At 59.2% G+C, this 23,643-nt stretch overlaps 6 protein-coding genes across 9 annotated transcripts; 1 reads left to right on the top strand and 5 right to left on the bottom strand.

The window, feature by feature from the left end:
* Window positions 1-119: 119 nt before the first annotated feature.
* TAP1 (transporter 1, ATP binding cassette subfamily B member) lies at window positions 120-4,773 on the bottom strand. Its single transcript, XM_015878578.3, has 11 exons — window positions 4,578-4,773; window positions 3,857-3,959; window positions 3,644-3,774; window positions 3,355-3,560; window positions 2,799-2,996; window positions 2,216-2,344; window positions 1,939-2,124; window positions 1,366-1,539; window positions 1,001-1,160; window positions 793-929; window positions 120-645 (listed from the first exon to the last, which is right to left on the bottom strand). The coding sequence occupies exons 1-11, from the start codon at window positions 4,756-4,758 to the stop codon at window positions 406-408; spliced, it is 1,845 nt and encodes a 614-aa protein (XP_015734064.3). The 5' UTR covers window positions 4,759-4,773; the 3' UTR covers window positions 120-405.
* A 78-nt stretch (window positions 4,774-4,851) lies between these two features.
* Window positions 4,852-9,105, top strand: TAP2 (transporter 2, ATP binding cassette subfamily B member). Of its 4 annotated transcripts, none has more exons than XM_085532772.1 (10): window positions 4,852-4,913; window positions 5,469-6,168; window positions 6,687-6,817; window positions 6,888-7,093; window positions 7,382-7,579; window positions 7,654-7,782; window positions 7,913-8,275; window positions 8,351-8,510; window positions 8,581-8,717; window positions 8,797-9,105. In XM_085532772.1, the coding sequence occupies exons 2-10, from the start codon at window positions 5,567-5,569 to the stop codon at window positions 8,974-8,976; spliced, it is 2,106 nt and encodes a 701-aa protein (XP_085388898.1). In that variant the 5' UTR covers window positions 4,852-4,913; window positions 5,469-5,566; the 3' UTR covers window positions 8,977-9,105. The 4 variants fall into 4 exon arrangements, with proteins under 4 accessions (XP_085388898.1, XP_085388899.1, XP_032303868.2 ...); XM_085532773.1 differs by having other exon boundaries at window positions 4,871-4,965; XM_032447977.2 differs by lacking the exon at window positions 4,852-4,913 and having other exon boundaries at window positions 5,365-6,168.
* Window positions 9,106-9,437: 332 nt separating this feature from the next.
* LOC146752194 (class I histocompatibility antigen, F10 alpha chain-like) lies at window positions 9,438-11,595 on the bottom strand. The gene is made up of 8 exons (XM_085532868.1): window positions 11,501-11,595; window positions 11,128-11,391; window positions 10,675-10,947; window positions 10,303-10,575; window positions 10,119-10,226; window positions 9,969-10,001; window positions 9,778-9,810; window positions 9,438-9,626 (listed from the first exon to the last, which is right to left on the bottom strand). The coding sequence occupies exons 1-8, from the start codon at window positions 11,562-11,564 to the stop codon at window positions 9,607-9,609; spliced, it is 1,068 nt and encodes a 355-aa protein (XP_085388994.1). The 5' UTR covers window positions 11,565-11,595; the 3' UTR covers window positions 9,438-9,606.
* Window positions 11,596-12,149: 554 nt separating this feature from the next.
* Window positions 12,150-14,746, bottom strand: LOC107321569 (class I histocompatibility antigen, F10 alpha chain-like). Its single transcript, XM_085532870.1, has 8 exons — window positions 14,668-14,746; window positions 14,295-14,558; window positions 13,792-14,064; window positions 13,429-13,701; window positions 13,248-13,355; window positions 13,098-13,130; window positions 12,906-12,938; window positions 12,150-12,763 (listed from the first exon to the last, which is right to left on the bottom strand). The coding sequence occupies exons 1-8, from the start codon at window positions 14,723-14,725 to the stop codon at window positions 12,744-12,746; spliced, it is 1,062 nt and encodes a 353-aa protein (XP_085388996.1). The 5' UTR covers window positions 14,726-14,746; the 3' UTR covers window positions 12,150-12,743.
* Window positions 14,747-16,847: 2,101 nt separating this feature from the next.
* LOC107321565 (class I histocompatibility antigen, F10 alpha chain-like) lies at window positions 16,848-20,553 on the bottom strand. The gene is made up of 6 exons (XM_085533011.1): window positions 20,097-20,553; window positions 19,743-19,987; window positions 18,648-18,824; window positions 18,012-18,127; window positions 17,718-17,798; window positions 16,848-17,318 (listed from the first exon to the last, which is right to left on the bottom strand). Exons 1-3 carry the CDS (start codon window positions 20,221-20,223, stop codon window positions 18,783-18,785), a joined length of 414 nt encoding a protein of 137 aa, XP_085389137.1. The 5' UTR covers window positions 20,224-20,553; the 3' UTR covers window positions 16,848-17,318; window positions 17,718-17,798; window positions 18,012-18,127; window positions 18,648-18,782.
* A 230-nt stretch (window positions 20,554-20,783) lies between these two features.
* Window positions 20,784-23,342, bottom strand: LOC146752193 (class I histocompatibility antigen, F10 alpha chain-like). Its single transcript, XM_085532874.1, has 8 exons — window positions 23,264-23,342; window positions 22,891-23,154; window positions 22,388-22,660; window positions 22,025-22,297; window positions 21,844-21,951; window positions 21,694-21,726; window positions 21,502-21,534; window positions 20,784-21,359 (listed from the first exon to the last, which is right to left on the bottom strand). The coding sequence occupies exons 1-8, from the start codon at window positions 23,319-23,321 to the stop codon at window positions 21,340-21,342; spliced, it is 1,062 nt and encodes a 353-aa protein (XP_085389000.1). The 5' UTR covers window positions 23,322-23,342; the 3' UTR covers window positions 20,784-21,339.
* Between the last annotated feature and the right edge of the window lie 301 nt (window positions 23,343-23,643).

Genomic DNA, 23,643 nt, shown 5'->3' with positions numbered 1-23,643 from the left:
GCGTTTGATGTTGTTGGGAGCTTCGTTCTTCCTGCTTGGGGGACTGGGCATCCCTTCCTTCTCCCTTCGCTTCTTACAGCACCGGGACTCCCCGCCCTGACATCCCAGCACCGCCCGGCTACAAACACGCGGCTTTATTCCCACTTCTGCGTCCCACCCCCGGCCCTGGTGGCACTCAGTGGCACCGCAGTCCATGCAGCGGCCGTTGCGTGTCACACAGCAGCGATACCGCAGCGCGCCCGGCTCGCCATCCACGTGCCCACGGCACAGCTCTGCTGGTCCCTTGTCGCCGTCCCGGTGTCCCCACCTCCACCCTCAGCGTCCCCATTCTCAGTCCCAACGCGCAGCGTCTCCATCCCCCCTCCCACAGCCGCCGCCCCCCGCTGTCCCCATCCATCTCTCCCGCTATCCCTCCCCCCTGCTCCCTCTGTCCCCCTCCCCCGTTGCTCCTTTTTGTCCCCAGTCCTGCAGAAGGTGCCACGTGCGGCTGCCGGGGCGCAGCACCTCGTCGGGGGGTCCCTGCTGGCGCACCTCTCCCCCCTCCAGCACCGCCACCCTTTGTGCCCGCGCCGCCAGAGCTGCCCGACCCGTCACCATCAGCACTGCACGCCCCTTCCCTCTGGCTGCCAGCATTTCCTGCTCCACCTGTGGGAGGAGAAACGGTCGCCTGGGGGATGGGCACAGCCACAGCCAGGGACCGAGGGGACACCACGCAGTGTGGTGGGGTCGCAGACGGAGGGAACGCAGGGCTGAGGGGGATGTGGGGACACGGGGACGTGGGGGACATCCCACCTGCTGCTGGCTCTCAGCGTCCAGGGCACTGGTGTGCTCGTCCAGGATGAGGATGCGGGGGTCCCGCAGCAGCGCACGGGCAATGGCCACCGCCTGCCTTTGTCCCCCGGAGAGCTGGCCCCCCAACTCACCCACCTCTGCGGGGACAACGGGGTCAGGCTGGGAGGGGACCCCAGAGGGGACCCGGAATAGAGCGGCGATGCCATACCTGTGTCGTAGCCTTGGGGCAGGCGGGTGATGAAGTTGTGGGCACCCACCCGGCAGGCAGCAGCTGTCACCTGATCGCGGCTGCAGCCCCCCGACCCATAGGAGATGTTGTCATGGAGGGAGCGGGCAAAGAGCAGCGGCTCCTGGGGGACGACGGCAACCTGCAGGAGAGGGATGCAGCTGTGGGGGTGGCTGGGGATGGACTGGGGACAGCTGGGGATGGATACAGTGGGGATATGGTGGGGAATGTGGTGATGCTTGTGGACCCAGACAACTGGTGACCCAACGGGGATGGCTGCTGATATGCAAGAACACCCGGTGCCCCACAGGGACAACAATGAGCTGTGGGGATGTGCGGTGACTCACCTGGCGGCACAGGTAGGAGTGCTGATAGGTGGGGAGGGGGTGTCCATCCAGCAGCAGGCGTCCGGCTGTGGGCTGATGTAGGCGGGACACGAGGGCCACCAGAGTGCTCTTCCCTGCACCTGGGGGTCCCAGCAGGGCCAGCACCTCCCCAGGGTGAAGCTCCAGTGATACACCCTGGGGACATGGATGTCACACCCATGGTGTCCCTGTACCCACCCCTCCATGGCCCCATGGCCTTCCTGCTGTGTCCTTCTGTCCCCTTTCCCCCCCCCCCTTCCCCAATCTCTTGTTTTGTTCCCATACCTCTGCTACCACATCTATACACCCATGCCCTCCCCACCATGTCTCTGTCACTCATTGTGTCCCCATGCCACATACCCACCACCCGCCATGTCCCTGCGCCCTCAATGCCACGTCCCCAAACCACCTCCTCCTTGCACCTCTTTGCTTCATATCCTCACACCCATCATGTCCATCACATCCCTGTGGCCCTGGATCGCCCCGCTGTGTCCCCACACCTGTCACGCTGTTCCACCACATCCCTGTGTCCCCTGGCTCTGTCCCTGTGCCCACCTTGAGGACGGGCTCCTGGCGCCCAGGGTAGGAGAACCAGACGTCCTCCAGCTGGAGGTGGCCCTGCAGATCACCGGGTGCCATTGTCCCCGAGGGTGCCACCTTGGGCTCCCGGTCCAGGAACTCAAAGATCTTCTCTGAAGAGCCCACAGCCTTTGTCAGTGTGGGGTAATAACAGAGCAAGACCTGGGGACAGCGCAGTGATACAGCCAGGGGTTAAGGGGAAGCGGCATGGGGACATGGGGACGTGGGGACATGGGCATCCCCTCGGGCTCACCTCTATGACATCAGTGAACTGCATCTGGTAGAGGAGGAAGGTAACGAGGTCCCCGGTGCTGACGGTCCCCGCAGCCACCAGCTGCCCCCCATAGTAGAGGATCCCCATCTTCAGAGCCAGTGCTGAGAACTGAGGACGCCATGAGGTCAACGGGGGACACCTTCCCAATGATACACTGAGTTCCCAGCCCTACTCTGTCATCTTGCCCTGCTGTCAGTGTCCCCCATGTCCCAATGCCCCACAGCTGTGCTATCCATCCCTTCATGCCATCATGTTCTGGAGCCCCTGTGCCACTCCATTCCCACATCACCGCATCCTCCTGCCCCACCACTCCTCTACTGCTGTGCCTGCCACATCCTGATGTCCCCATGCCATCACATCCCCATCCCACAGTCCCCATTCCATCATATCCCCATGCCCTGCCTCCATCATGGCCCCCAGCCCCTCAGCATCATGTACCCATCTCCTCATGTCTCAATACCATCATGTCCCCATGTCACCCAGTCCCTATCCTGTCAAGTCCCCATGTCCCCCAGCCCCATCACATCACATCCCCATCCAACTGAAGGGCCCCATCTCATACACCGCTGGTCCAGAGATTGACAATGTAGAAGGCTACATCCTTCTTCTCCAGGCTGTGGCTCTGCTGCAGGCGCTGCCGGTAACATGCGGCCACCCTGTCCTCATTGGCGAAGCTACGCACAGTGGCCATGGCCTGGAAGGTCTCCACTGCCACCTCGCTGGCCCGGGCATGAGCCTTCTGCATCTGTGGTGCCAGGCCCTGGGGACAGCAGTGTCACTGCAGGGTGGGTGGGAGAGGAATGGAGGCTGTGGGAGGGGACAGTGAAGGCATAGAGGGGACTGAGAAATGGAGGGGACATAATGGGGATGGTGGGCGCGTGGAGGTGACAGTGGGGGCACGCAGAGGATAGTACCTACATGGAAGGGATAATGGTCACACATAGGGGATAGTGAGCACGTGGCAGGGGTGGTGAGCACATGGAAGGGACAGGGGGCACGCGAAGGGACAATGGTCACACAGAGGGGACAACAGGAAGGAGGACAGTGGGTACGTGGAGGGGACAGCGGGCACATGAATGGGACAACAGGCACGTGGGGGCACAGCCAGCAGCCCATACCTGCCGGAAGCGCCCCATAGCCCTGGGCAGGGCCAGCAGCAGGGGTAGCAGCAGCACGGTGAGCAGTGCCATGCGTGGGGACAACCAGGCCATGGTGGCAAAGAGGCAGATGCCACGTGCCAGATACCACAGCAGGAGGCTCAGTGCTTCACCCAGCTCTTCGCGCACGTCCTCTGCATCCCGCGTCACCCGCGTGGCCACATCCCCTGCAGGGTAATGGTGCCATCAGTGCCACCCCTGTCCCTTTTCCCTCCCTATATCACCCCCCCAAACCCCCTTGGCCTCTCACCGGCCCCATCAGCTCGCAGATCGGCAATGTCCTGCCTCAGGACGGTGGCAAAGACACGGCGCTGCAGGCGGCTCTGCGTGCGGCTCAGAGTCCCCACGAAGATCACATCACACACCAGCTCGGTGACGGCGCTGTGATGGCACTGAGGTGTCAGGGGGTCCCACGCTGCTCCCCACCCACACCGCATCCCCCTCACCCCCCTTGTGTCAATACCTGCTGAGGCCCAGCAGCACCATGGGCAGGATGGCTGCCAGCTCGTCCTCGCGGGCCACCCAGTCGCTGGCACGGCCCATGTAGTAGGGGACAGCCATCTCACCTGTCACCACAGCAGGGTCAGGACAAGGGGGTGACCCCTCCCAACAAGGAATGGTGCCCCAGAAGTTCTGTGCTGCACCCCCAGTTTGGTGCTGTACCCCCAAAGCTCAGAGGTGAAACCCTCCAAAGTTCAGCATTGCCCTCCAGTGGGCTGCACCCACCCATCCACTCATCTCCATTCAATCCCCACCATCTCCATTCAATCACCATCCTCACCCCAACCCAACCCCAATCCCATCTCCATCCTCACTCCATCACACCCCCATAATCACCCTGCCCTCAATCCCCATCCCCATCCCAAAGCCAGCCCCAGTTTCCATTCTCCCTATTCCCACCCCATCCTACCCCCATTCCCAGTTCCAAACCCACACCATTCCCACTCCATCCCAACCCCATTCCCAGTGCCCAGCCTACCCCCACACCATTCCCATTCCCATTCCCATTCCCATTCCCATTCCCATTCCCCATCCCATTCCATGGTTATCTCCACCCCCACCCCATCCCCTTCCCAACCCATCCCCATCCCTATCCTCACCCCCATCCCCACCACAACCCCATCCTCATTCATTCAAATCCCAATCCCACTCCGATCCCCCCCCTCACTCCCCCCGCCCCGTACCCAGCGCCGAGGCAGCCATCAGACCCATCCCCGCAGCGCAGCGCCGGCTCTCGGGGCTCAGCGAGAGGAGGAGGCGGCGACCTGCGCCCATCGTCCCCATTGCAGCCCCCGATCCCACTCCGACCCCGATCCCAATGCCCGGCAGCGGCCGCAGCTTCTCGGAAACGGGAGAGTCGCTCATTGGCTGAGGCGATGCGGCAGCGGCTCCTCTCATTGGCCGAGACGGGGTGAAGTCATCAGTTGCCAGGCAGATCGGAACGGAATAGGTTGGAGAGGGGTGGGGAAATTGAAAGCGAAAGCAACGGCGGAGCGGGGAGGAGATGGGGAGCGGCGGCGGTGACGGACTGGAGTTGGTTGGAGTGGACTGGTGGGGGGCTGGTGGGGACTGGTAAGAGATGGACTGGACTAGAGGGGGCTCGTGGTGGCTGGTAGGAGCTGGAGTGGACTGGTGGGGGACTGAAGGGGGCTGGTGGGGGGCTGGTAGGAGGTGGAGTGGACTGGTGGGGGGACTGGAGGGGCCTTGTAGGGACTGGGGTGGACTGGTGGGGGGTTGGAGTGGACTAGAGGGGAACTGGAGGGGGTTGGTGGAGGCTGGAGTGGACTGGTGGGGGGGGATGGAGTGAGCTGGGGGGGCCTGGAATGGACTGGTGAGGAGCTGGAGGGGGCTGGTGGGGGGGGATGAAGTTAGCTGGGGGGGGCTGGAATGGACTGGTGGGGAGCTGGAGGGGGCTGGTAGGAGCTGGAGTGGACTGGTGGTTACTGGTGGAAACTGTTGAGGGGCTGGTGGGGGCTGGTAGGGGTCTGTTGGCTGCTGGTGTGTGCTCCAGGCAGGGCTGTGGGGAGCTGGGCTGGAACTGGAGGCCATTCTCAAAGCACTGCTGTGTGTTCCAGGCACTGAGGGGAGCTGAGGACCTGCACCAGGAGCACCCCAGGGAGCCCACCCAGTCCAGCTGTGCACCAGAGGCTCTGGGGGTCTCCACCCTGCAGCCATGGCCTTGCCACCCCACATTCTGCGCCTGTCGTGCACGCTGCTCCTGGCCGACCTGGCCCTTATGTTGGTTCTGACCCACTTCTTCCCAGCACTGGCCCAGTTGGGCCAAATGGGCTCCTGGCTGGAGGCTGGGCTGCGCCTCCTGGTGCTGGGGGGGGCCAAGCAGCTGCTGGCCCCCAAAGGACCCCATGGGGCTGCAGTGCTGCTGAGCCTGACCCCAGCCATCTTCCTGACCCTACGGGGCTACATGGGGCTACCTGGAGCTGCCCCGGTGCTGCTGGCCACAGCCACACCATCCTGGCTGGTGCTGACCCACGGGACAGCTGTGGTGGCATTGCTCACCTGGAGCCTCCTTGCCCCGACTGTGGCTGTGGGGGCAAAGGATGCAGAGACCTGGGTGCCCCTGAAGAGGTTGCTGGCCCTCGCCTGGCCCGAGTGGCCCCTCCTCAGCTGTGCCTTCCTCTTCCTCGCCTTGGCTGCACTGAGTGAGACCTCAGTGCCCTACTTCACCGGGAGGGCCCTGGATGTCCTCCGCCAGGGGGACGGGCTCACCACCTTCACTGCTGCTGTCGGCCTCATGTGCCTGGCCTCTGCCAGCAGGTAGGGATCCTGTATCTCTCCACAAAACCCCATCCAGCTCTGGCGGTCGTCTGATGGGTTTGGGGCGTCTCTTTCCATTCCTGGTGGTTATCTGATGGGTTTGGGGGGTCTCTGTCCATTCCTGGTGGTCATCTGATGGGTTTGGGGGTCTCTGTCCATTCCTGGTGGTCATCTGATGGATTTGGGGGTCTCTGTCCATTTCTGGTGGTCATCTAAGGGCATCTGGGATCTCCATCCCCATATGTAGCCAACCTCTATTGGTTGTCTGATAAATTTGGGCATCTCTGTCCCTGGACCCCTCTAACTGCTAGTGTTTGTCTGATGGCTTTTAGGGTCTCCATTCCCAGACCCCTTCCAACCCTAGCAGTTGCCTGCTGGGTTCTGGGGTCTCCACTGACCTCTGGTGGTTGTTTGATGGCTTTGGGGCTCTTCATTGACCCTTGGCAATTGTCTGAAGGGTTCTGGGCTCTCCATTGACCCCTGATGTGTTTTTGGGTCAACCCCCAATTCCTTCCCAGCTCTCTGTTTGCCGGTTGCCGTGGTGGCCTCTTCACCTTCATCAGGTACCGCTTCGTTTTGCGCACCCGTGACCAGCTCTTCTCCAGCCTCGTTTACCGGGACCTCGCCTTCTTCCAGAAGACCACAGCAGGTAAAGACTGGGGACACCTTTGTCCCTTTCCCTGTGCTGTACCCCCAGCTCACCCCGCTCAACCCCGCAGCTGAGTTGTCCTCCCGGCTGACCACTGACGTGACGCTGGCGAGCAACGTGTTGACACCCAATATCAACGTCATGCTGCGGACACTGGGGCAGGTGTTGGGGCTCTGTGCCTTCATGCTGGGCTTGTCCCCACGGCTGACTTTGCTGGCACTGCTCGAAGTGCCGCTCGCTATCGCTGCACGGAAAGTCTACAACAGCCGGCACCAGGTGATGGTGGGGATGGGATGGTGGGGATGGGATGGCAGGGATGGAGACAGTGGCAATGGGAAGGGAGCAGTGGGAGTGGGGGTAGTGAGGTGGGGACTATGGGGTCAGGACAGCAGGGATAAGGTCAGCTGCAATGGGATGGGAACAATGGGAGTGGGGAGTGCAGGATGGGGATTGTGGTCCAGCACAGCCAGGATGAGATGGCAGAGAAGAGCAGGGCAGGAATGGAAGTGGGATGGTGAGGACTTGGCCATCCTATGGGTGCTGACACCCATTGTCCCCAACCAGATGCTGCAGCGGGCCGTGCTGGATGCAGCAGCCAATGCCGGAACAGCAGTGCAGGAGTCCATCTCTTCCATTGAGACGGTACGAGTCTTCAATGGTGAGGAGGAGGAGGAGCGCCGCTACAGACAGGCACTGGACAGGACCCTACGGCTGCGGGACCAGCGGGACACAGAGAAGGCCATATTCCTTCTTATCCGGAGGGTGAGGCTAGCATGAGGGGACACCCCTGTGTCTGGATGGGATGGGGACATCCCTGATCAGCCCCATCTCTGCAGGTGCTGCAGTTGGCTGTGCAGGCTCTGGTGCTGTACTGTGGGCACCAGCAGCTCCATGATGGGACCCTCACTGCCGGCAGCCTCGTTGCTTTCATCCTCTACCAGACTAATGCTGGCAGCTGCGTGCAGGTGAGGTCAGGCAGTGAGTCCTCTGCCAGTGGATCCCCATGATTGAGGTCACATCCCTGAGTCCCCACCCTGGGTGCTGTACCTGAGGGTCACATCCCCATGTCCCCACCCTGGGTGCTGTTCCATGCAGGCTCTGGCGTATTGCTATGGTGAACTTCTGAGCAATGCAGCAGCTGCCTGCAAGGTCTTTGATTACCTGGACCAGGAGCGAGCAGTGGGCACTGGTGGCACCTACGTGCCCACCAAGCTGCAGGGCCACATCACCTTCCATCGGGTGTCCTTCGCCTACCCCACTCGCCCCGAGCACCTCGTCCTGCAAGATGTCACCTTTGAGCTGCGCCCCGGTGAGGTGACGGCATTGGCAGGGCTGAATGGCAGCGGGAAGAGCACCTGTGTGGCACTGCTGGAGAGATTCTATGAGCCCAAGGCTGGGGAGGTGCTGCTGGATGGGGTGCCACTGCGGGACTACGAGCACTGCTACCTGCACCGCCAGGTGAGGGGGTGGGGTGTGGGGGGGAGATGTGGCTGCACTGAGTGGTGCTGGGGCTGAGCCTCTGCCCTGGGGCAGGTGGCACTCGTGGGGCAGGAACCCGTGCTCTTCTCCGGCTCCATTCGGGATAACATTGCCTATGGGATGGAGGACTGTGAGGAGGAGGAGATCATAGCAGCTGCAAGGGCTGCGGGTGCTTTGGGCTTCATCTCTGCGCTGGAGCAAGGATTCGGCACCGGTGAGGGCTGAGGAGATGGAGGGGGGGACCCGGGTGTCTGACCACACTCATCCCCGCCCCCATCCTACAGATGTAGGGGAGAGAGGGGGGCAGCTGTCAGCAGGGCAGAAGCAGCGCATCGCCATTGCCCGCGCTTTGGTGCGGCATCCCACTGTCCTCATCCTCGATGAAGCCACCAGTGCCCTGGATGGGGACGGCGATGTGATGGTGAGCACTGAGCAGCATGTGGGGGTAGGGTGTCTGGCCATGCAGCGTGTGCTGATATGGGCAGCTGTGTGTCCTACAGCTACAGCAATGGGTACGGAATGGGGGGGATCGGACAGTGCTGCTCATCAGCCATCAACCCCGGATGCTGGAGAAGGCAGACCGTGTTGTGGTGCTGGAGCATGGCATGGTGGCTGAGATGGGGACACCCACCGAGCTGAGGACCCGTGGTGGACCCTACAGCCGGCTGCTGCAGCACTGAGGACCACAGGGCAGCTGGAGTGGGATGCGATGGGACACGGGGAGCTGTGGCTGTCTCCGCTGCCACCTACAGAACGGGAAGAGTGGGATGCTCTCGGACTTGTATGGAATAAAGTGGAGATGTTTGGTAGAGGAGCGGGTTGGGATGTGGGGCGTGGGCAGCTCAGCCTCAGTGTGCATGGTTGGTTATGGAAGCTGGGTGTCTGCCCTCAGAATGTGGCTGTGGCAGCACTGTGGGTTATGGGGGGGAAGCACAGCTCAGCCCAAAGTGGGATAAACTTTACAGCCATGTCTTCATGCCAAAGTGGTGCAGATAGCACAGAGAGTGCAAAGGGGAGGAGGAGAGCAGCAGTGTGCAATGAAGCGATGAGCAAAGAGTGTGGGGTGGGAGGAGGGGGGATGAGGGGAGGTCCCCTAATCCACACCAACTCAAAGCATGGCACAGAGCAGAATGCAGACAGGTGAAAACTGAACATCACAACACTTTATTTCACAAGAAGCCATGCAGGCAAAGCATAACAGCATAGGAAGCAAAGGGTGATGTGAGAGGTTGAGAGGATGGGGCTGTGTCCATCACTGATCCCAAGGGTTCGTGTGGTCAGTTGGCCCCTTGCAGGCTGAAGCACAGCACTCAGAGGGTTTGATTGCTCCCTGTGGGGATGAGAAGAGATGGAGTCTGATAAGGCTGTGTTCACATCCCAACCCTTTTCTATGGGGGTCTTCCTGCAGAGTCCCAGTGCAGCTCAGCACTGGTGCAACACTACAAAGAGCACAGGGACCCCTCCCCAGCCACACACCACACCTGTGCATGAGCTGCTGGATCCACCATCCTGGCCTGTAAGAGAAGAAGAGCCATGAGCCCCAGCCCTGTGCTCACTGTGGGGCATGGAGCAGCCCCGAGCACCAGGAAGGGGAACCCTGGGAGAAAGTGGGGACCAAATGCTTCCGTGGCACTGGGCAGAGGTTGGGGACAGAGCTGCCCTCATCACTCACTGGGCGCTGCGTTGTAGCCTTTCTCCTTCTTCCCTGAAGACAGAGAGATACATCACCACAGGTTCACATCACAGCCAGGCTGGGGGTACCCAAGGGAGGCTCAGACCCCCCTACAGCTCCCACTGTCCTCCTACACCCCTCCACTTTTACCTGCATGGCGTCTGTAGATGGTGAATCCAATACCAGCTGTGATGGCTATGACCACAATGGGGATGACCACCCCCACTATGATGGGCACCAAGCTGGATTGTGGCCGTTCTGGGGGAAGGCAGGGCCGTCAGCAGGGGAAGCAGCAGCAACCTGGAGCACCCCAGCCCCACATCCCCTCACTCACCCCACAAGTAGAGGCCGGGCTGGGACAGGCTGGTGTGCTCCACACGGCACTGGTACTTGTCCCTGTCCCCCAGCAGCGCATCGATGGTGACCCAGGTGTGGTAGGTGCCGTCGCTGTTGGGCACGATGCCCCCCGAGTGGGTGTCCTGGCCCAGCACAGCGCCGTCCTTCACCCAGCTGACAGCGATGGGCCGCGGGTAGAAGCCGTGAGCGCGGCAGGACAAGGTCAGGATCCCGTCGGCCTCCTTCCCCCACACTCGCACCTCGGGTTGCACTGAAGGTGGGCGGCAGTGACGGCCGGGCTGAGCTCCCCACGCTGAGCCCCTGCCCCACCTCCAGCCCCACATTGCAGCCCATCCCGCCCCCTCCTCACCTGTCCTCCCCAGCTCTGCCTTCCCATGCTCCAGGTATCTCCGCAGCCACTGTGGACAGGTTTCCTCCAGGTAAAGTTTCTGTCTCTCAGCATCACCGCCTTCCTCCCACTTCCTCTTAGTGAGAACTGCCTCTGGAACCGCCGCAGTGAACGTCATCGTGTCTTTGTCGAAGGCAATGAAGTCTTTCCCATCATAGCCATACTGATAATACCCCCGGTTGGTGCCATCCTCAAGGATGTCACAGCCAGCCATCCGCTGCCATGTGTGAGACTCTGAAACACAGCCAGGCAGGGGGTGAGAGGCTCCTCTGGCTCCAGTGGTCCCACTGTAGTGGGGATGGGGTTGTGATCCCCCCTGTGCCGCCGGGCAGGACCAGCCTTGCGGGGTGTGGGCGGCACTGCGCCATGGAGCCCCATCCCACACCACGGAGCCGCGGTGCCGGCCGTGCTCACCGCTGGTCTGGTTGTAGAGCCATGCTAAATTGACCAGGCTCATGCGGTCTTTCTGCTCATTGCTCTGTGCGATCTCTGTCTGCCCATCCCAGTACTGCTGGTCCATGCTGGCCGCCATCCACTCGGTGCGGGGCACGTACCTCCGCGCGGTGCTGTTGTAGTGCATGAAGATTTCGCCGTCCACGTACCCCACTTCAAAGAACCAGGGCAGCTCGGGGCCGGGATCCGTCATCGCCGTTTGGAAGTACCGCAGGGTATGGAGCTCTGCGGGGACGGAGCGCAGCGGGGCCGTGAGCCGCGGGTGGGGGTCCCACGGGCACAGCCCCGGGCTGGGGTTACGGGGACGGAGGGGTCCCGGTCCGGCCGCACTCACCGCCCGCCGCCCCGCACACGGCGCACAGCAGCAGCCCCAGCTCCAAAGCCCCCCACGACCCCATCGCTCCGCACCGCTCCGCACATCCTCGTTCCGGGAACCCCCCGCGATCCCATTGGTTCCTCCACCACAGCCCCACCAATTGCTGACGGGAAAGCTTGCGTGACGTCATCGGGCGCCAGGCAGAATTCGCTCTTGCAGGTTGTGAGGCGAAACGGGGGTGGTGACGGGGGCGGTGCGGAGCCGACCCCAGCCCAGCGGGGGCATCCCGGGCTGTGTCCCCACCGGGGCCGTGTCCCTACCCAGGGGAGGGGGCCGAGGGCCTCTGTCGGGGGTATCGGGGATACGAGGGGCAATGGGAAGCCGTAGGTCAGAGCACGATGACCCCCTCCCCGGGTGCAGTGCTCTGTGCGCAGCACTCAGTTGGAGGGGTTGATCCCTGTATCTCGTGCGTTCCCTCAATCTGCGCTGAATCTACGCTGCGCGTTGGGATTGAGAATGGGGACGCTGAGGGTGGAGTTGGGGACACCGGACGGACTCCCGGTGCTGTAAGAAGCGCAGGGAGGGGGAGGGACGCCCAGCCCCCCTAATAGGAAGAGCGGAGTTCCCAACAACAAAAGACGGGGGAGGGAAATGAACCAGAAGAGGGTTGGAGGGCAGCAGAAGAATCGTTTTTATTTGGTAGTGGGGTACAATATGGGGGGGTTACGAAGCCAGAGGGGGCACAGCAGGGACACGAGAACGTGAGGAAGGGTGGGAGGAGGGATGTGGAGTGGGCAAGTTTGTGGGTGAGGATTGGAAAGGCAGCAGGATGGGGGTGGGAGGGGAAGTGCTGCAGGACACCAAGTTGGGAGGGGATATGTAGGGACACCTGGGAGGAGCGACAAGGAGACCACATTCCAGCTCACAGGGATGGCAGTTGGAAAAGTAGGATGGGGAGCAGGCAGCCATCAGCATGGGGACACAGAGGGGAGGTGATGAGGGATGAGGGGATTCATGGGGGCAGTGAGCAGCAGGTGGAGCAGAAGAAGAGAGGGCAGAGGGTCCTCAGCACAGAGCAGAATGCAGTCAGGCTGAGCACAGAACAACCCAATACTTTATATTTCAGGAATCAGCACAGGCAAAGCATAACAGCATAGGAAGCAGAGGGTGATGTGAGAGGTAGCAAGGATGGGGCTGTGTCCATCACCGATCCCAAAAGTTCATGTGGCCAGTTGGCCCATTGCAGGCTGAAGCACAGCACTCAGATGCTGGGGTTGCTCCCTGTGTGGAGGAGAAGAGATGGTGTCCCATAGGGCCATGTTCACATCCCAACCCTCGGCTCCCTGCAGAGTCCCAGCCCAGCCCAAGTGCAGCACCACAGGAAGCACAGGGAACCCTCCCAACCCCCATCCCCACACCGCACCTTTGCTTGAGTTGCTGGATCCACCATCCTGGCCTGTAAGAGAAGAAGAGCCATGAGCCCCAGCCCTGTGCTCACTGTGGGGCATGGAGCAGCCCCAAAAAACAGGAAGGGGAACCCTGGGAGAAAGCGGGGACCCCAAAGCTGCTCTGGCACTGGGCAGAGGTGGGGGACAGTGCTGCCCTCATCACTCACTGGGCGCCATGTTGTAGCCTTTCTCATTCTTCCCTGCAGACAGAGAGATGCATCAGCACAGGTTCAAATCACAGCCTGGCTGGGGGCTCATGAGGGAGTCCTAAATGCCCTCAAAGCCCCCACTGTCCTCCCACACCCCTCCACTTTTACCTGCAAAACATCTGTAGATGAAGAATCCAATAGCAGCCAAGATGGCGATGGCCACAATGGCACCGACTACCCCAACCACGATGGGCAGCACGTTGGACTGTGTCCGCTCTGGGGGAAGGCAGGGCTGTCAGCAGGGGAAGGGGCAGCCTGGAGCCCCACAGCCCCACATCCCCTCACTTACCCCACGAGTAGAGGCGGGGCTGGGGCAGGCTGGCGTGCTCCACACGGCACTGGTACTTGTCTGCATCCCCCGGCAGCGCATCGATGGTGATCCAGGTGTGGTAGGTGCCGTCGCTGTTGGGCACGATGCCCCCCGAGTGGGTGTCCTGGCCCAGCACATCACCGTCCTTCACCCAGCTGACGGCGATGGGCCGCGGGTAGAAGCCGTGAGCGCGACAGGACAAGGTCAGGATCCCATCAGCCTCCTTCCCCCACACTCGCACCTCGGGTTGCACTGAAGGTGGGCGGCATTAAGAGTCAGGCTGAGCTCCCCACGCTGAGCCCCCGCCCTACGTCCAGCCGCTCACCGCAGCCCCCCCCTCACCTGTCCTCCCCAGCTCTTCCTTCCCGTGCTCCACGTATCTCCGCAGCCACTGCACACAGGTTTCCTCCAGGTAATGTTTCCATCCCTCAGCAACATCACCTTCTTCCCACTTCCTCTTGGTGGGAACTGCCTCTGGAACCGCCGCAGTGAACGTCATCGTGTCTTTGTCGAAGGCAATGAAGTCACTCCCATTATAGGCAGTCTGAAAGTACCCCCGGGTAGTGCCGTCCTCGAGGATGTCACAGCCAGCCATCAACTGCCGTGTTAAAGATCCTGAAACACAGCCAGGGACGGGTTGAGGGGCTCCTCCATCTCCAGGGGTCCCACTGTAGTGGGGATGGGGTTGTGGTCCCCCCGGGTCGCAGCACCCCGAGCTCGGTGGGGCTGTGACGGGCAGCCCCGGGACGGTGCCGCCGGGCAGGACCAGCCCTGGGGGGTGCGGGCGGCACTGCGCCATGGAGCCCCATCCCACAGCACGGAGCCGCGGTGCCAGCCGTGCTCACCGCCGCTCTGGTTGTAGCGCCGTCCTACATTGTCCAGGCTCACGCGGCTATTCTGCTCATTGCCTTGTGCGATCTCCGTCTGCCCATCCCAGTACTGCTGGTCCATGTTGGCCGCCATCCACTCGGTGCGGGGCACAGTCCTCCTTGTGGTGCTGTCGTAGTGCACGAAGATTTCGCCGTCCACGTACCCCACTGTCACGAACCAGGGCAGCCCGGGGCCGGGATCCGTCATCGCCGTTTGGATGTACCGCATGGAGTGGAGCTCTGCGAGGACGGAGCGCAGCGGGGCCGTGAGCCGCGGGTGGGGGTCCCACGGGCACAGCCCCGGGCTGGGGTTACGGGGACGGAGGGGTCCCGGTCCGGCCGCACTCACCGCCCGCCGCCCCGCACACGGCGCACAGCAGCAGCCCCAGCATCCCGCACAGCCCCATCGCTGCGCTCCGGGAAACAACGCACCCCGCGCCGCTCCTTCGGTTTTTGGGACTTTCCGGACCTCCCCGCACTCTCATTGGCTCCTCCGCCTGTGCCTCGCCAATAGTAAACGAGAGCGTGCGTGACGTCACCGGGCGCCAGGCAGAATAAGGTCTTGCAGGTTGTGAATGGAAAGCGAAAGCGCTGAGCGGTGTGTTTGCGGGGGGGTGGGGGATGGGATGGGAGCGGTGTGGGAAACCCCCGGCCCATCGAACACCGGGGGGGCACCGGGTTGTGTCCCCACCCCGGCCGTGTCCCTACCCCGGAGGGGGCGAGGACCTCTGTATTGAGAGACGGGGGCAGTGAAAAGAAGCCGTTCTGCATTCCATTTGTTGGAACTATCCTCAGTAATCTTTGATAAGGACGGTATCTCTGATAAAAGCTTCCATTCTGTCCCAGAGGGCTTTATTACACAAAGAGCCCGGGGGAGGATGATTCCAGTCCTTCCCAGTATCTCTTCAGGCACATCCTCAGGTATGTCACGACTTTTCGGATTCTTTATTACCCAGCTCTTATTTGTGCAGCACCAAAAATCACTAGTTCTACTTCAGAGAGTTGGACAGACAGGAGCTGCAGTCTTTGTACCTATGACTTCTACCTATTAACTACAAACTGCTTCACTTCTATCATGAGACCTTCAAATAAAATATTTTTATCTTATTCTAAATGCAGAAACAACATTTCATTTCCACACACTGCTGCTGCATCACTGCTGATAATTGGAAGGCAGGGGTACAGCCCCTCATCCCCCATCCTTGGTGGTACATTTGGTCCAAAAATACCAGAATCATTCTGCTCCCTCCCACCCCCACGTTGTCATTAAATTGCTTTAAAGAATTCAAGTCAAAAACAAAAGCAAACACAAACCAAACTCAAGAGCTGGCAGAACTCCAGGCTAGACATGGGGACTGCTCAAGAAATGGGAGCACCCAAGAAGCCTCCAGCTGCACCCAACGCTGAGCATGGCCAAGGGAAGAGGAAGGAAGGTTGAAGCCTTCAGAACGTCAATGAATCAGGAGATCAATTCCCAAGTACTGCAGCACACAGATGGACGTCCTTCTGGGCTGAGTCACAGAACCGCTTTGTCCTCTTGGTTCTCCAACCAGGAGCAGGGAATGGATGCACAGGACCTCAGCTTTGACCAGCAGGAGAACTCGGGACAATGGAATGCAGTCTGCCAATTGTTTTTACCAGTTCAGCTGTGCTTTAAGACTCATTGTGAAGCCCCCTTTAGAGAACTATCACCCTCGGATATCCAACCAAAAAGAAAAGGTTTTAATTGTTGCTTTATATATATTCATATACACTATAGGACTACACAGTTCAACTGTCAATCATCTCAGCAAGTTCAAGAAGGAGCTCATCCACATCCTTCCCTGGGTCCAAGTCAATTTCTGCTTCCAGTTTCCCTCCTGAGACTTCCCAGATGAGCTTTCTGAAGTCATATTCCACAGATAAGGGGGTCTTCCCAGCCCCAGTGGAGCTCAGCTGCTGCGCTTTGGCCACTGATTGGGAAGAAGCTGAACTCGAGTCCTCCAACTGCTCCACACAGTCTGCTTGGCTTCCCAGCTGCAGTTCCAGGCTTGGTAGAACAAGTAGGAGAACAATCAGTACACAACATTTCTTATGACGAAGAGGCAGCCAAACAACAACTCACAAGCAGCCCTTACCTACAGAGGATTTCCGTTTTCCATGTTTCTCAGCAGTATTCCATCGAATCACGGGCTCCTCCCCTAAAACAAAGAAAAACAAAGTGCTTCTTTGACAGAAACCAGCAGCCAAAAGAATTACTGTCCTGTCAGCTAGTTTCCCAACCAAAAAGTACACCCAAAAGACACCACTTGGACAGCCTTGACACAAAATAATATTGCAACTGGAATGCACTCAGAGTAAGTCCCTCTTGTTTCATTCCTCACTTTAAATGCCTCTTCAGTGGCTCCAAAGCTCTTTGTGCAGCACCACCTCCTGGGCTCTTCCCTCTCATTTCCAAGTTACTCTGGTTTTGAGTTGGCTCCTGAGCTGCACGCTATTACTCCACCATTAGCCCCTCAATCCTGCCGGTGTTCTTCATCTGAGCACTAGTTTTGTCATCACTGTCAGCTTATTAACACCACTCCATTTCAGTAGCACAGCAGGCACAGGGTCAGCACCTCTGGGAGTTTGCAAGTAGCAGTAACAAAAGGCTCACCAACAGCCCACCAGAGGTTCACAGAAATTGCTTCTTGATCCTTTCTGACAACAGAACAGAGCACCTACAAGAGCCAACCTTTCCAACACAACCACAGACTTTCAGTATAAAAGCACTGTCTGAATACAAAAAAGCAACACCAGCAGAATAACATGGCCCAACTCCCTTGACTGTTATTGATCCACTCCACTTAGGAGCCACAACATGGAAACAAAGGGACTCAGCATTACCCTGCTTTGCAGACAGCGTCACAGCTCTGACCACTGTCTGCATATTCTCCTCTGGCACAAGAACAGTCCGAGATTGGGGCGGATGAGCAGGAAGTCCTGAAGGACCTTCTGATCCAAGTGAACAAACAGACAGTGCTTACAACAAGAAAAAGAAAAGCCAGCAATAAGAACAAACCTGACAGAGCCGTCACAAAGACCAAAGCGCATTTGTTACTCATTACTGTCCAATCTGCAGCGACCCCTGCACGTCAGTAAGAGAGGTGAATAATTTGCCTCCAATTTGCTCTTGCAATTCCCATCTAGAAGAGCAGGTGTCTGGATTTAAAACACCATGTTGCATGCTGAAGTAGCTTGATATCCCCAGCTAAAAATCAAAGTCTATCTCTCATGGAGCTCCCAGCCACCAGCAACTGCTACTCCAAAACCAGCAGTGCAAGATACAGGTTCGCTTCTGTGATCGGCTCTATTCCCCAACACAATTCCAGCTATCTGGGTATGATCAGAAGGAGAACAAAGTAGTGCATATGAACTCACCGCTTTGTTGTTTTCTTTTGTCCTTTTGTTTCTTCAATTTGATTTCTTCAAGTGTTTTCATTCCAAAATTCAAACTGTGATCTGGGAACACAGAGCAGTGAATGAGACTGAGGGACAGAGGCACACGCTGAGGACCAAAGGAGTTGACCTTCCTAATCTGAAAGGCACATGATGTTAATAGGTAGGAACAGATCATGAAGATAGCCGAATCCATTCAGCAACCCCATGTTCTGTAGTGTACAATGAATTACTTTGGAGTTAATTGGCAAGTTCTTCTGATTCATCCTGGAATACCTTGTTTGGTCTCAGCATTAGATTTCCTAGTGGAAATGACCCACAATCCATGATGGTTTCCTTCAGCTGGTACTGGACAGGTGGTTTTGTTTCTTCTCCCTCCTCAGGAAGCTGCTCTGTAGAGGGAAAGAAAAAATCAGCCTCTTCAGTTACGCGGTAGGAATTCAATCAGATTTCCCACATTTATGTAGCTCATACAATGACACTTCAGCCCACAGTTCATATTCTTAACTACAAATGTAAGTGATTACAGATGGATTCCTTATTTAAACAGCTATTTTTACCTGGTAAACCCATAGAAGCAACCTAAGTGAATAGAGTAACTAGTAGAGAACAGGGAAAAGCATTTCGGGCTCCAGACTCTCCACATGGCTTTAAGCAACGCATACTCTTTTATTCTTCTGACAGAACAGAGAAAACTCCCCCCTGATTTAAGGCAGAGCTCCACACTGCAGAGCGGCTGCAGCAGGAAAGGCTCAGAGCTTCCCTCCTGCATTCCCATTTCTGCTCACTGCTGCCAGGCAAACCCCAGTGAGCTGGCCAGGCTGCTGCCCCTTCCTAGTCAACCTGCGGGTGTTCAGCGAGTCATCCAGCACAAACACCTTCAAGATCAAAAGCAGCAGCAACCACACTCACCATCATCATCTGCAGCATTGATTACAGCTGGAGGATGTGTCGGGCTTGGGACATTCTCGGAGTTTTCCACTTCCATCACTCCACTCAACTGTGGAGAGGGATTGGACTGCACAGAAAGCTTGCTCTGCTGCACTGTTATCTGAGCTGCCCTCTACATCTTCTGCCATGTGTGAGACCCTGAAACACAGCCGGGCATAGTGACGGGTGAGGGGCTCCTCCGTCTCCAGGGGATTTGGGTGTGAATCAAATAGGATCTAATGTTACCAATGCTGGAATCTATGGGAATAATCATTGAATGCATTAGTATTGCTCAGTTATTATTAGCTGTCAATTAGCCTTTTCTTAATTTGAGAAGTCAAATCCCAGAACACATTTGGCACATTTGCCCACTAATAATTATTCTATCTGACATGCAACTTCATAAACTTGTACGACCACTAATTACCTATTAGTTTCAAAGGCATGGCTGTGAGCACTCTAAAAGGATTTGCTTCACAAATTGCAGTGATCATTCAAATCGATATATCAGAGTATGCAAACGTTGAAGGCCTTTTTCTTGTCAGTTACAGATAACACAGAATGGGACCCTTTAGAGATTTATTTCAATGTTGCAGTAAAAATGTTTCTGAATTGCTGAGAACTGTGTTTTCTCTTGATGAGGAGCTTTGGGTTAAAATTGGTCCAAAACTCCATCAGACTTCTATTGCTAAAGACAGAACGGCTGCTCAACTGTTGTCTCTTTGCTACCAAATATCGGAAGGGCTTAATCAAATCCGACAAGGAAGAATGTCTTCAGACTGTTCCTGCCTGGATTCAACCCGTGTCTCATTCCCCCCCCACCACCAACACACACTGCTGTCCAATTTCCACCCCAGATGCTATTTTGGGTCTGGCAATACTTCATGCCCAGGCACAGATGGGCAGGCAATGGCTTAATGAAACTTAGACTTCGGTGTTACGTGTTATCCGTCAGCTCCGTGATACTAGTTTATCTAACGCCTCACTTATATTAGACAGGAAGGAGGCTGCCCAACCCTACATTAAATTTTTTGGCCCCATCCCACACCACGGAGCAGCGATGCCGGCCATACTCACCGCTGGTCTGGTTGTAGTAAGGTTAATCTGCTCATTGCGCTGTGCGATCCGGGTGTTCCTGTCCCAGTTCTCGGGATCCACAGCTCCAGGTGCCTTTATCCACTCGGTGCGGGGCACGTACCTCCGCGCGGTGCTGTTGTAGTGCACGAAGATTTCGCCGTCCACGTACCCCACTTCAAAGAACCAGGGCAGCTCGGGGCCGGGATCCGTCATACCCGTTTCAACGTACCGCAGGGTATGGAGCTCTGCGGGGACGGAGCGCAGCGGGGCCGTGAGCCGCGGGTGGGGGTCCCACGGGCACAGCCCCGGGCTGGGGTTACGGGGACGGAGGGGTCCCGGTCCGGCCGCACTCACCGCCCGCCGCCCCGCACACGGCGCACAGCAGCAGCCCCAGCTCCAAAGCCCCCCACGACCCCTTCGCTCCGCACCGCTCCGCACCGCTCCGCACATCCTCGTTCCGGGAACCCCCCCGCGATCCCATTGGTTCCTCCACCGCAGCCCGACCAATTGCTGACGGGAAAGCGTGCGTGACGTCACCGGGCGCCAGGCAGAATTCGGTCTTGCAGGTTGTGAAGCGAAACGGGGGTGGTGACGGGGGCGGTGCGGAGCCGACCCCAGCCCAGCGGGGGCATCCCGGGCTGTGTCCCCACCGGGGCCGTGTCCCTACCCAGGGGAGGGGCCGAGGGCCTCTGTCGGGGGTATCGGGGATACGAGGGGCAATGGGAAGCCGTAGGTCAGAGCACGGCCGGGGGGCAGCGATGAGCCCCCTCCCCGGGTGCAGGCGTGGGGTGCAGTGCTCTGTGCGCAGCGCTCAGTTGGTGGGGTTGATCCCTGTATCTCGTGCGTTCCCTCAATCTGCGCTGAATCTACGCTGCGCGTTGGGACTGAGAATGGGGACGCTGAGGGTGGAGGTGGAGACACCGGACGGAGTCCCGGTGCCGTAAGAAGCGCAGGGAGGGGGAGGGACGCCCAGCCCCCCTAATAGGAAGAGCGGAGTTCCCAACAACAAAAGACGGGGGAGGAAAAAGAACCAGAAGAGGGTTGGAGGGCAGCAGAAGAATCGTTTTTATTTGGTAGTGGGGTACAATATGGGGGGGTTACGAAGCCAGAGGGGGCACAGCAGGGACACGAGAACGTGAGGAAGGGTGGGAGGAGGGATGTGGAGTGGGCAAGTGTGTGGGTGAGGATTAGAAAGGCAGCAGGATGGGGGTGGGAGGGGACACCTGGGAAGAGCGACAAGGAGAGACCACATTCCAGCACATAAGGATGGCAGCTGGAAAAGTAGGATGGGGAGCAGGCAGCCATCAGCATGGGGTCACAGAGGGGAGGTGATGAGGGATGAGGGGATTCATGGGGGCAGTGAGCAGCAGGTGGAGTAGAAGAGGAGAGGGCAGCGGGTCCTCAGCACAGAGCAGAATGCAGGCAGGCTGAGCACTGAACATCACATCACTTTATTTCACAGGAAGCAGCACAGGCAAAGCATAACAGCATAGGAAGCAGAGGGAGATGTGAGAGGTTCAGAGGATGGGGCTGTGTCCATCACCGATCCCAAAAGTTCATGTGGCCAGATGGCCAATTGCAGGCTGAAGCACAGCACTCAGATGCTGGGGTTGCTCCCTGTGTGGAGGAGAAGAGATGGTGTCCCATAGGGCCATGTTCACATCCCAACACTCTGCCCCCTGCAGAGTCCCAGCCCAGCCCAAGTGCAGCACCACAGGAAGCACAGGGACCCCTCCCAACCCCCATCCCCACACCGCACCTTTGCTTGAGTTGCTGGATCCACCATCCTGACCTGAAAGAGAAGAAGAGCCATGAGCCCCAGCCCTGTGCTCACTGTGGGGCATGGAGCAGCCCCAAGAAACAGGAAGGGGAGCCCTGGGAGAAAGTGGGGACCCCAACGCTGCCCTGGCACCGGGCAGAGGTGGGGGACAGTGCTGCCCTCATCACTCACTGGGCGCCATGTTGTAGCCTTTCTCATTCTTCCCTGAAGACAGAGAGATGTATCAGCACAGGTTCAAATCACAGCCTGGCTGGGGGCTCATGAGGGAGTCCTAAATGCCCTCAAAGCCCCCACTGTCCTCCCACACCCCTCCACTTTTACCTGCATGGCGTCTGTAGATGAAGAATCCAATACCAGCCAAGATGGCAATGGCCACAATGGCACCAACTACCCCAACCACGATGGGCAGCACGTTGGACTGTGGCCGCTCTGGGAGAAGGCAGGGCCGTCAGCAGGGGAAGGGGCAGCCCAGGGCCCCCCAGCCCCACATCCCCTCACTCACCCCACAAGTAGAGGCCGGGCTGGGACAGGCTGGCGTGCTCCACGCGGCACTGGTACTTGTCTGCATCCCCCGGCAGCGCATCGATGGTGACCCAGGTGTGGTAGGTGCCGTCGCTGTTGGGTACGATGCCCCCCGAGTGGGTGTCCTGGCCCAGCACCGCGCCGTCCTTCACCCAGCTGACAGCGATGGGCCGCGGGTAGAAGCCGTGAGCGCGGCAGGACAAGGTCAGGATCCCGTCGGCCTCCTTCCCCCACACTCGCACTTCGGGTTGCACTGAAGGTGGGCGGCAGTGAGGGCCGGGCTGAGCTCCCCACATTGAGCCCCCGCCCTACGTCCAGCCGCTCACCGCAGCCCCCCCCTCACCTGTCCTCCCCAGCTCTGCCTTCCCGTGCTCCACGTATCTCCGCAGCCACTGCACACAGGTTTCCTCCAGGTAATGTTTATCTCTCTCAGCATAATCACCTTCCTCCCACTTCCTCTTGGTGGGAACTGCCTCTGGAACCGCCGCAGTGAATGTCATCGTGTCTTTGTCGAAGGCAATGAAGTCTCTCCCATTATAGGCCACCTGATCATAACCGCGGGTGGTACCATCCTCGAGGATGTCACAGCCATACATCTGCTGCCGTGTTAAAGACCCTGAAACACAGCCGGGCAGGGGGTGAGGGGCCCCTCCATTTCCAGGGGTCCCACTGTAGTGGGGATGGGGTTGGGGTCCCCCCGGGTCGCAGCACCCCGAGCTCGGTGGGGCTGTGACGGGCAGCCCCGGGACGGTGCCGCCGGGCAGGACCAGCCCTGGGGGGTGCGGGCGGCACTGCGCCATGGAGCCCCATCCCACAGCACGGAGCCGCGGTGCCGGCCGTGCTCACCGCCGCTCTGGTTGTAGCGCCGTCCTACATTGTCCAGGCTCACGCGGTCAATCTGCTCATTGCTCTGTGCGATCTCCGTCTGCCCATCCCAGTACTGCTGGTCCATGTTGGCCGCCATCCACTCGGTGCGGGGCACGTACCTCCGCGCGGTGCTGTCGTAGTGCACGAAGATTTCGCCGTCCACGTACCCCACTGTCACGAACCAGGGCAGCCCGGGGCCGGGATCCGTCATTGCGGTAGAGAAGTACCGCAGTTTATGGTGCTCTGCGGGGACGGAGCGCAGCGGGGCCGTGAGCCGCGGGTGGGGGTCCCACGGGCACAGCCCCGGGCTGGGGTTACGGGGACGGAGGGGTCCCGGTCCGGCCGCACTCACCGCCCGCCGCCCCGCACACGGCGCACAGCAGCAGCCCCAGCATCCCGCACAGCCCCATCGCTGCGCTCCGGGAAACAACGCACCCCGCGCCGCTCCTTCGGCTTTTGGGGACTTTCCGGACCTCCCCGCACTCTCATTGGCTCCTCCGCCTGTGCCTCGCCAATAGTAAACGAGATCTTGCGTGACGTCACCGGGAGTCAGGCAGAATAAGGTCTTGCAGGTTGTGAATCGAAAGCGAAAGCGCTGAGCGGTGTGTTTGCGGGGGGGGGGGGATGGGATGGGAGCGGTGTGGGAAACCCCCGGCCCATCGAACACCGGGGGGGCACCCGGGCAATGTCCCCACCCCGGCCGTGTCCCTACCCCGGGGGGGGCCGAGGACC

The sequence above is a fragment of the Coturnix japonica genome, unplaced genomic scaffold (genome assembly GCF_054131305.1).
Source record: "Coturnix japonica strain WE unplaced genomic scaffold, WE-NBRP24 Scf050, whole genome shotgun sequence".
Taxonomy (NCBI): domain Eukaryota; kingdom Metazoa; phylum Chordata; class Aves; order Galliformes; family Phasianidae; genus Coturnix; species Coturnix japonica.
Note: the sequence above shows the minus strand (reverse complement) of the source record. Positions and strands in the feature narration are given on the sequence as shown.

Bases quoted from the DNA above. Each gene is read 5' to 3' on its own strand.
- TAP1 (XM_015878578.3), bottom strand. From the start codon at position 4,758: ATGAGCGACTCTCCCGTTTCCGAGAAGCTGCGGCCGCTGCCGGGCATT. The intron at 1,540-1,938 runs GTGGGCACAGGG...CCATGTCCCCAG, and splicing joins GCCAGGAGCCCGTCCTCAAG to GGTGTATCACTGGAGCTTCA. The intron at 1,161-1,365 runs GTGAGTCACCGC...CCTCTCCTGCAG, and splicing joins ACTCCTACCTGTGCCGCCAG to GTTGCCGTCGTCCCCCAGGA.
- TAP2 (XM_085532772.1), top strand. From the start codon at position 5,567: ATGGCCTTGCCACCCCACATTCTGCGCCTGTCGTGCACGCTGCTCCTG. The intron at 6,818-6,887 runs GTAAAGACTGGG...TCAACCCCGCAG, and splicing joins CTTCCAGAAGACCACAGCAG to CTGAGTTGTCCTCCCGGCTG. The intron at 7,783-7,912 runs GTGAGGTCAGGC...TGTTCCATGCAG, and splicing joins ATGCTGGCAGCTGCGTGCAG to GCTCTGGCGTATTGCTATGG.
- LOC146752194 (XM_085532868.1), bottom strand. From the start codon at position 11,564: ATGGGGTCGTGGGGGGCTTTGGAGCTGGGGCTGCTGCTGTGCGCCGTG. The intron at 10,948-11,127 runs GTGAGCACGGCC...GCTGTGTTTCAG, and splicing joins GCTCTACAACCAGACCAGCG to AGTCTCACACATGGCAGCGG. The intron at 9,627-9,777 runs GTGTGGTGTGTG...TCATCCCCACAG, and splicing joins ATCCAGCAGCTCATGCACAG to GGAGCAATCAAACCCTCTGA.
- LOC107321569 (XM_085532870.1), bottom strand. From the start codon at position 14,725: ATGGGGCTGTGCGGGATGCTGGGGCTGCTGCTGTGCGCCGTGTGCGGG. The intron at 14,065-14,294 runs GTGAGCACGGCT...GCTGTGTTTCAG, and splicing joins GCGCTACAACCAGAGCGGCG to GATCTTTAACACGGCAGTTG. The intron at 13,131-13,247 runs GTAAAAGTGGAG...CTCTGTCTGCAG, and splicing joins CATCTACAGATGTTTTGCAG to GGAAGAATGAGAAAGGCTAC.
- LOC107321565 (XM_085533011.1), bottom strand. From the start codon at position 20,223: ATGGGATCGCGGGGGGGTTCCCGGAACGAGGATGTGCGGAGCGGTGCG. The intron at 19,988-20,096 runs GTGAGTGCGGCC...CCGTCCCCGCAG, and splicing joins CGTGTGCGGGGCGGCGGGCG to AGCTCCATACCCTGCGGTAC. The intron at 18,825-19,742 runs GTGAGTATGGCC...GCTGTGTTTCAG, and splicing joins TTACTACAACCAGACCAGCG to GGTCTCACACATGGCAGAAG.
- LOC146752193 (XM_085532874.1), bottom strand. From the start codon at position 23,321: ATGGGGCTGTGCGGGATGCTGGGGCTGCTGCTGTGCGCCGTGTGCGGG. The intron at 23,155-23,263 runs GTGAGTGCGGCC...CCGTCCCCGCAG, and splicing joins CGTGTGCGGGGCGGCGGGCG to AGCACCATAAACTGCGGTAC. The intron at 21,727-21,843 runs GTAAAAGTGGAG...CTCTGTCTTCAG, and splicing joins CATCTACAGACGCCATGCAG to GGAAGAATGAGAAAGGCTAC.